This window comes from Oncorhynchus mykiss, chromosome 5 (assembly GCF_057628025.1).
Source record: "Oncorhynchus mykiss isolate SJ-2025 chromosome 5, ASM5762802v1, whole genome shotgun sequence".
NCBI lineage: Eukaryota > Metazoa > Chordata > Actinopteri > Salmoniformes > Salmonidae > Oncorhynchus > Oncorhynchus mykiss.
The window spans coordinates 7448965-7459024 of NC_143026.1; the positions used below are offsets into that span (position 1 = coordinate 7448965).

General features: G+C 44.0%; 1 protein-coding gene across 1 annotated transcript; it reads right to left on the reverse strand.

The window, feature by feature from the left end:
* Nucleotides 1-432: 432 nt before the first annotated feature.
* On the reverse strand, nucleotides 433-8759 carry LOC110523134 (zinc finger and BTB domain-containing protein 43). Its single transcript, XM_021601548.3, has 2 exons — nucleotides 8658-8759; nucleotides 433-4161 (listed from the first exon to the last, which is right to left on the reverse strand). The coding sequence occupies exon 2, from the start codon at nucleotides 4140-4142 to the stop codon at nucleotides 2721-2723; it is 1422 nt and encodes a 473-aa protein (XP_021457223.2). The 5' UTR covers nucleotides 4143-4161; nucleotides 8658-8759; the 3' UTR covers nucleotides 433-2720.
* Nucleotides 8760-10060: the final 1301 nt, after the last annotated feature.

The window sequence follows — 10060 nt, forward strand, 5'->3', positions numbered from 1 at the left end:
AATAATGCTATTTCCAAAATTGAAATGTGTATCTCATTAAAAAAGGGGCAATCTACAATTGCTACATCCATTTTTGGACTTAAAGAATATAACTTATGCATCTGAGCTTGTTCAACTGTCCTATCCCCATCAGAACCCAACATATAATCTTATTTTACACCAATGTTTGCAAACAATGTAAACCAACACTATATATCCTCAAACAATGGTTAAAACTATCATGTTGATTTCATGGATGTTCAGTCCTGGCATCCATAGCTCCGTCTACAAATTTGAGAGCGGTTACATTTCTCCAGCGCCATCCCTCAACTTTTAACAGAAACAGGGGGCGGAGAGAACTCTTTGTCATTGTTTCAACTACTGATCGCCCCTTTAAACTAAAGTATGTTCAAAACGGCAAATAGAATGCACAAATCAATATCAAAAGCACTATTCCATAGCTCAGTATCCTCATGTTTTATTGACCTAACTACAGTACATTGGCACACCTCAACAAACACTACTCACCATCATGTAAACCTACCATCATTTCCTACAACTGTACCAGTATGTCCAAGATACATCGTCTCATTTACACGATCCACTCCCCTCCACAAAAAAACATCAATAAATTAGATATTTATACACAATTATTTTTGAAGTGATAGATATGATAAGTCATTGGATGGCAAACGACATGTGAGGTTTCAAAATGAAGACTCATCAGGGGAATCGCTGGCTAATTGATATGATGAACAGCACTGCTCTCCCAACATCCAGACACCTGAGGAAAGGGACACTTTCTAAATGAGGGGGACTGAAGGAAATAAGAATAATCCTCATCCACATAGTTAACAAAAGAAAGGCCCATTTTTGATTTGTTTTTTTTTAAACAGTAAATGTAATGGCTGTGGTTGTGTCTATGTGAGAACATTGAGGTAACGTAGACCCCACATTGGATGTGTGACCAAACACATTCTTGCTCCAAAGTCAATTTACATACACTCCACATCGCTCCTGTTAAGTAGCTGCAGTCCATTCCGGAAATTATTCAGAGCCATTGACTTTTTCCACCTTTTGTTATGTTACAGCCTTATCCTAAAATAGATTAAATAAATAAAAAAATCCTTGTAAATCTACACACAATACCCCCATAAAGATCATCCTTGAGATGTTTCTACAACTTGATCGGAGTCCACCCGTGGTAAATTCTATTGATTGGACATTATTTGGAAAGGCACACACCTGTCTATATAAAGGTCCCACAGTTGACAGTGCATGTCAGAGCAAAAACCAAGCCGTAGAGCTCCGAGGCAGGATTTTGTCGAGGCACAGATCTGGGGAAGGGTACCAAAAACATTCTGCAGCATTGAAGGTCCCAAAGAACAGAGTGGTCTCCATCATTCTTAAATGGAAGAAGTTCGGAACCACCAAGACTCTTCCTAGGGGGTGAAGGGCCTTGCTCAGAGAGGTTAACAAGAACCCGATGATCATGCTGACAGAGTTACAGAGTTCCTCTGTGGAGATGGGAGAACCTTCCAGAAGGACAACCATCTCTGTAGCACTCCACCAATATGGTAGAGTGGCCAGACGGAAGCCACTCCTCAGTAAAAGGCAAACGACAGCCCACTTGGAGTTTGCCAAAAGGCACCCATAGGACTCTCAACCATGAGAAACAAGATTCTCTGGTCTGATGAAACCAAGATTGAACTCTTTGGCCTGAATGCCAAGCGTCACGCCTGGAGAAAACATGGCACCATCCCTACGGTGAAGCATGGTGGTGGCAGCATTATGCTGTGGATATGTTTTTCAGCGGCAGGGACTGGGAGACTACTCAGGATCGAGGGAAAGATGAACGGAGCAAAGTACAGAGCGATCCTTGATGAAAACCTGAAAACCTGTTGCAGAGCGCTCAGGACCCCACACTGGGGCGAAGGTTCACTTTCCAACAGGACAAAGACCCTAAGCACACAGCCAAGACAGAGCAGGAGTGGCTTCAGGACAAGTTCTTGAATGTCCTTGAGTGGCCCAGCCAGAGCCCGGACTTGAACCCGATCGAACATCTTTGGAGTGACCTGAAAATAGCTGTGCAGAGTTTGAGAGGATCTGCAGAGAATGGGAGAAACTCCCCAAATACAGGTGTGCCAAGCTTGTAGCGTCATACCCAAGAAGACTCAAGGCTGTAATCGTTGCCAAAGATGTTTCAACAAAGTACCGAGTAAAAGGGTCTGAATACTTATTTAAATGTGATATTTACGTGTTTTATTTTTAATAAATTAGCAAAAACCTGTTTTTGCTTTGTCATTATGGGGTCTTGTGTGTAAATTGATAAGGGGAATAAAAATTCGATTTAATACACTTTAGAATAAGGCTGAAACGTAACATAATTAGAAAAAAGTCAAGGGGTCTGAATACTTTCAGAATGCCCTGTATAGCAGTCCACACACCGCAGGACCTAAGGTTCTGATTCCACACAAGCAGATCTGACCAGACTACAAAGCTTTCCAGGATTCTGATCTTGGATCAGTTACATGTGATGCGTCGGTGGCTCAGGCCGCTGCTCGGATATATAATTCTAAATCCAGCTAAACTGATTGGAAGGTGGTCATCCAAGCAGCACGGTCTTAATCTGATCCCGGGACAGGCACATCTGAGCAGCCTATTCAGTGAAACTGATATGGGATAGTGGTGGAGGGGGGAGGGAGACGAGGTGAATGGTGGTTTGGAAATAACATCCGAGATCAGCAGATCTGGGCGGCCTGTTCGTTGACGGCGCACCGGGCCTGATGGACCCTGGTGCAGGAGGACGTGTGACGGTTGAAGCTGTCCCGCCACATGAAGCGTTTGGCGCACAGGCTGCACTCGTAGGGCTTGACGCCCGTGTGAATCTTCATGTGGCCGACCAGGTGGTGTTTCATCTTGAAACTTTTGCCACACACGGCGCAGCCGTACGGCCGCAAGCCCAGGTGCATGCTCATGTGCCGGTCCCGCTGGCTCTTGTGAGTGAAGCTCTTGCCACACTGGCAGGGGTACAGCTTGTAGACCACTGAGGCGAAGCCAGAGTGGGAGGTCTCTTCCTGGAGGCCACCAGGGGTTCCTTCTCCTCCACCACCACTCTCCTCAACCCCGGTTGCCTCTTCTAACAGGTCCTCTTTCAGTCCAAGCGGTGTCCCGTCGGCCTTGTCGGTGGAGAAGCCCTCTATGGAGGTACCGTAGAAGTCCAGAGGATCCTCCTCCAGGCTCTCCTCCAGCTGAGCCACCGGTTTCTCATCAATGCCGTGGTCCAGGGAGCTCCTGCTGGCTGAGGCCTGGGAGTGGGTAAGTTTCAGCTGCTCAGGGTCAGTGACAGCAGGGTCCCCGCTAAAGAGGGCCACATCGCCCTTGCAATCTGCGCGCCTTTCTGACTTTACGTGGACCCATTTCCTGTGGCCCATGATGCTGGGTGGGACATAGGCAGGTCTGGAGTACTGGTAGTCCCCCTCGCCACCCTCTTCAACGTCCCCATCCTGGCTGGCGACCTCACTACCTGAGCCATCGTGGTCGACCGGTGGCGAGCAGCTTCCGCTGGGCTGGGTGCTGTTGTTCTCCAGAGTGGGAGGGGAGAAGCTGTTCTCCAGGAGCTGGTCCATCTCCATTTTGGCAAAGCCCTCTACTGCTCCTCCTCCTCCACCATCCTCCAGGCCCATGGAGCCGTCCCCAGGGCTGTGGTAGTTACTGTCCCCAGGGAAAGGCCTGTCCCTCAGCCCACCAGAAGACTTGTGCACTAATGTGCTAGCGCCGCTTCCTACCACCTCTAAGAGCTCAGTGCATTTGTCCACCACGTGCCACATCTGGAGGAAGCTAGCTGCCGTGAGGAAAGCTACCACCTCGCCGGCAGGTAGGTGCAGGGTGCCCGTGTAGCAAGAGAGGAGGAGACGTTCGAACACGCACGGGTGCATGACGTCAGGTAAAACGCAGCGGGCACTGTTTTTAAGGAGCACTTGGTCGCAAAAGTAGGGCGAACTGGCGGCCAAGATGGCCCGGTGAGCACGGTACTGGTGTCCCTGGATGACTACGATGATGTCACAGAGCTGGCCCCTCTGCCGCTGCTGGTTGAGCTTCTGCAGCATGGTTCCGGAGAAGTTTGGGAAGTCCACGCGAAGCACATTCCCCTCAGACTCCATGGCAGCCAGGGGTCTAGATCTAGAATATGTAGAACATAAACAGGTCATTAATTGTGTTGATGTTAACTATGTGGGTTATAGATTTACACTTAGTATACCAAACATTAGGCCCAACTTCCTAATATTGAGTTGCACCTCCCGCCCTTTGCCCTCAGAACACTCTCAATTCGTTGGGGAACGGATTCTACAAGGTGTCGAAAGCATTCCACAGGGATGCTGACCCATGTTTGCCACAGTTATGTCAAGTTGGCTGGATGTCTTTTGGGTGGTGGACCATTCTTGATACACACGGGAAACTGTTGAGTGTGAAAAACCCTGCAACGTTGCAGTTCTTGACGCAAACCGGTGCGCCTGGCATCTACTACCATACCCTGTTCAAAGGCACTTAAATATGTTGTCTTGTCCATTCGCTCTCTGAATGGCACACATACACAATCCATGTCTCAATTGTCTCAAGGCTTAAAAATCATTCTTTAACCTGTCTCCTCCCCTTCATCTACACTGACTGAAGTGGATTTAACAATAAGGGATTATAGCTTTCACCTTTTTCCAGTATGTGTCATGGAAAGAGCAGGTGTTCTTAATGTTTTGTACAATCAGTGTAGATCAGAACAAATAGAACATGAATAGGTTATTAAAAAGGATAGTTCATGCAAAGTCTATATGTGGGTCTGAATGCCTTACCTTGAGTTGTGTCTGAAGGCCCATGGTGACAGAATCTGCAATTACTTCCGGCGACAGCTTGGAGTTAGCATATGAGTGGAAACAGCCGAACCCGATGTTATCAAAGCTGCACTGCAAGCCACAACTTCCTGTATGTCAATACATGCAAAGAACCTGTCCACGTTTTCTTCGCCGTGAGACTGTTGTTATTTTTTTTCGCTAGATATACAGTGGGGCAAAAAAAGTATTTAGGTCAGCCACCAATTGTGCAGGTTCTCCCACTTAAAAAGATGAGAGAGGCCTGTAATTTTCATCATAGGTACACTTCAACTATGACAGACAAAATGTGAAAAAAAATCCAGAAAATCACATTGTAGGATTTTTTTATTAATTAATTTGCAAATTATGGTGGAAAATAAGTATTTGGTCAATAACAAAATTTATCTCAATACTTTGTTTTTTTTACCTTTTTTGGCAATGACAGAGGTCAAACGTTTTCTGTAAGTCTTCACAAGGTTTTCACACACTGTTGCTGGTATTTTGGCCCATTCCTCCATTCAGATCTCCTCTAGAGCAGTGATGTTTTGGGGCTGTTGCTGGACAACACAGACTTTCAACTCCCTCCAAAGATTTTCTATGGGGTTGAGATCTGGAGATTGGCTAGGCCACTCCAGGACCTTGAAATGCTTCTTACGAAGCCACTCCTTCGTTGCCCGGGCGGTGTGTTTGGGATCATTGTCATGCTGAAAGACCCAGCCACGTTTCATCTTCAATGCCCTTGCTGATGGAAGGAGGTTTTCACTCAAAATCTCACGATACATGGCCCCATTCATTCTTTCCTTTACACGGATCAGTCGTCCTGGTCCCTTTGCAGAAAAACAGCCCCAAAGCATGATGTTTCCACCCCCATGCTTCACAGTAGGTATGGTGTTCTTTGGATGCATCTCAGCATTATTTGTCCTCCAAACACGACGAGTCAAGTTTTTTACCAAAAAGTTATATTTTGGTTTCATCTGACCATATGACATTCTCCCAATCTTCTTCTGGATCATCCAAATGCTCTCTAGCAAACTTCAGACGGGCCTGGACATGTACTGGCTTAAGCAGGGGGACACGTCTGGCACTGCAGGATTTGAGTCCCTGGTGGCGTAGTGTGTTACTGATGGTAGGCTTTGTTACTTTGGTCCCAGCTCTCTGCAGGTCATTCACTAGGTCTCCCCGTGTGGTTCTGGGATTTTTGCTCACCGTTCTTGTGATCATTTTGACCCCACGGGGTGAGGTCTTGCGTGGAGCCCCAGATCGAGGGAGATTATCAATGGTCTTGTATGTCTTCCATTTCCTAATAATTGCTCCCACAGTTGATTTCTTCAAACCAAGCTGCTTACCTATTGCAGATTCAGTCTTCCCAGCCTGGTGCAGGTCTACAATTTTGTTCTGGTGTCCTAGTGGAGTTTGGTGCCATAGTGGAGTTTGGAGTGTGACTGTTTGAGGTTGTGGACAGGTGTCTTTTATACTGATAACAAGTTCAAACAGGTGCCATTAATACAGGTAACGAGTGGAGGACAGAGGAGCCTCTTAAAGAAGAAGTTACAGGTCTGTGAGAGCCAGAAATCTTGCTTGTTTGTAGGTGACCAAATACTTATTTTCCACCATAATTTGCAAATAAATTCATAAAAAATCCTACAATGTGATTTTCTGGATTTTTCTCCTCATTTTGTCTGTCATAGTTGAAGTGTACCTATGATGAACATTACAGGCCTCTCTCATCTTTTTAAGTGGAAGAACTTGCACAATTGGTGGCTGACTAAATACTTTTTTTGCCCCACTGTATGTGATAACTAACCTGTTCCTGGCAAAACTTTCTTCGTTCTCAATTCAGTGATAAAAAGTATCTTAGAAATGTCAGGTGTCCAGGTGCAGGTGTTTCTACAAATGCCAGCAAAAACTCTGAAAGATATTAAATCCATGTTTTGTACCAAGTGAGAAATGCCTCTTGAATGTGTGTAGATCTTTGTTTTGGTAGCACCGCGTCACATAGAAACAACTAGTTCCTGCAAAGACGTTGGGAAATGCAAGATGCCTGGCAGCTTAAATGGCGAGGGAACTCCTCACTTGGTGCAAAATGTGCATTTGAAATCTTTCTGAGTTTTCGTGGGTTTTTGTAGAACCACCTGCAATTGGACAGGGACATTTCGAACATACTTTTTTCCCCGAATCGAGAACAAAGGAAGTTTTGCCAAGAACAGGTTAGTTGAACAATCTATGGCGTCGTTTTATATAGGGCTTTCCTGTAATGACCATCATGGTAACATAGTAATCACATATCTGGTGTACAAACTGGTAGCTCCAGCTTTGATAACATCGGATTGGCTGTTTCCACTCATGGAAAACTGATTATGCTAATATGCTAACTCCAGGCTGTTAGCCAGAAGTAGATAATGCATAATTGTGGATTCTGTCATCATGGGCCTTCAGACACAACTCAAGGTAAGGGTAATTTGATCCAAATATAGATTTTGAATGAACTATCCTTTTAATTGTGTTGAAGTTAACTACGTGTGTTCTATTTCCTGTATTGTTTAAGATCAAGTTTTATTTGAGACATCCACTTATACAGGGAAAATGCTTAACTTGCAAGCCCTACCCAACAGTGCAGTATTCAATATAAACAAGTAGAACTAATAACAAAATAAGAATAAAAAAAACCCCACAATAAATAAGAGAGGAAGATATATACAGGGTCAGTTATGTACAAGGCCAGCTACATATAGGGTCAGCTATATACAGAATCAGTGCCAGTGCCACAGAGAGGAAGCTATATACATGGTAAGTGCCAGTACCACATGTACAACGTGCAGAGATACTGGAGTATTGAGGTAGATATGTACATGTACCCACATTTAAAAAATGATACAGTACTTACTATAGAATTATATAGTATACTGTAGAATACTATACTGCAGATTGTAGTATCCCTTGATCATGTGTAGTACCTACTATAGAATGTTGCAGTATACTGTATAATACTATAGTAAATACTATAATATTATCCTCAAAGTACTTTAATAAATACTACAATAATGTTTGCAAAAACACTACACTTTTTAAAGTATATTAAATACTACAGTTTTAAATTTGCACCTTGCCTATTCCTTTTCCCCATATTGCAATTTGTGCCATCCATAAGTTTAAAAAAACAAGCTACAATCCAAGTATAGACAATATATTGTGTTCCCTACAGGTAATAGAAAAGAAAGACCACAGTCCTATCGATCTACAAGTTATAGAACATAATACTAGTAAACGTACACTCCCACTTAGCTAGGAGATGCGATAAAAACACAACATCTATGATTAACTATCCATGCCAATTTATAAGACCGTAGCGATATATTCCATAATCATATTCATCAAAGGAGACCACACGGAGTAGCTTCAACTTGCTAAAGATGGCCATTATCATTTACATACGTGGGGTGTGCACTCAATAATGGTACTCAATGATATAAGCTGTGACCAACAAAATACAATTGAAAACTCAATTAGGTAAAAACGTAGGTAAGCTTATAGCTTTTGATTTCAACATCGGCAAACTGTTATGTGCCCACCTATTTGCATACCGAATACTACGTTGCAAGTGTCACATTTCCATTTTCCTTGTGATTCACCCGATCCTGAAAAATCATGTTGCAGAAGCTGGCTAGCTAGGCTAGCCTATGGCGCTAACCAAGTAGCCATGCACTGAATACATCAAATCCTGACGATTAAGATGAATTTCTACGTTTTCAAGAATGACTGGCCATACGTCAATATCTCGGTTTTGTACGTGCATGAAACATAGAGTTGTCTCACCTTCGATTTCATTTCTATCTCTTGATTTAGAATACAACAGTCGCTTCTCTTCCGAGTTCCACTGGAAATCTTTCAGCCCACGTCATCACGTAACCAAGAATCGCATGGCGCATGATGAGCAATGTAAACAAACCCGCCCCCAGCCCGCCCTCACTGTCTGGGTTGCCAGATGAGTCGGAATCATGGTTGGAGGAGGGCCTTCTAAAAACGTTGTAGGTTTATCGGACAGATTCTTACTTCTGTAGATTCATACATAATGTTGGCATACAACAATGTCCCCCCCCCCCCCCCCCCTAAATTCTTAAAGTTCAAATCATGTCCTTTAAATGACATATTTGAGTTCATCTCATCCGAAAGAAAACACATATTAAATACAACCCTGATGTGCAACGTAGTGAGACGATGAGCTGATATTTGGCAGGAAAAAACGGAAAGGAAGAAGTTATTTGGCAGGACATTCTTGAAAAATACCTATTGGAAACGTTGGGTGTATACGGTTCTAAATGAATGAAAATACTAAGCATATGACTTTGATATCCTGCGCATGCTTTTCCCTGTGGTTATATTTGTATATTCTTGAGACCACAATGATGCCTCTTTGCATGATTAAAAAAATAAAAAAAACGGGGGGGGGGGGGTATTTATGAAATGACGTGTGAACAACACTTGGTGGCAGTACAGGCTAACCTGAGAGAGCTTTCAGACGATGGTTTCTCAGTTTGAGACCTTTCCCAGGACAGGCACAACCTTTGAACCTGAAATGTTTTCAAATCAAATTTTGAGCTGAGGTAAAATAACAAAAGAGGGGCTGTATACAGGGGGTACCGGTACAGAGTCAATGTGAGGGGGCACCGGATAGTCGAGGTAATTGAGGTAGAGTTATTAAAGTGACTTAATAACTAGTGAAAAGGTGAAGGATGATGAACGTTCATGTTTGTCTGGAGAACGTTATTATCATGCATTGTAATATTGTTTGGACCACTTTACACCACCATTCAGTCAACATTAGGTTAAATGTGAATTTTATTTTTAATCATGCATGCCTAGTATTGTCAGTTCAACTTTATGTCCCCCCCCCCCCCCCCCCCCCCCTTCTCTGCAAATCCTCTCAAGCTCAGTCAAGTTGGATGGGGAGCGTTGCTGCACAGCTATTTTCAGGTCTCTCCAGGGATGTTCAATCGGGTTCAAGTCTGGGATCTGGCTGGGCCACTCAAGGACATTCGGAGACTTGTCCCGAAGCCACTCCTGCGCTGTCTTGGCTGTGTACTTAGGGTCGTTGTCCTGTTGGAAGGTGAATCTTTGCCCCAGTCTGAGGTCCTGAGCACTCTGGAGCAGGTTTTCATCAAGGATCTCTCTGTACTTTGCTCTGTTCATCTTTCCCTCGATCTTAACAAGTCTCTCTG

Bases quoted from the DNA above. Each gene is read 5' to 3' on its own strand.
- LOC110523134 (XM_021601548.3), bottom strand. From the start codon at position 4,142: ATGGAGTCTGAGGGGAATGTGCTTCGCGTGGACTTCCCAAACTTCTCC.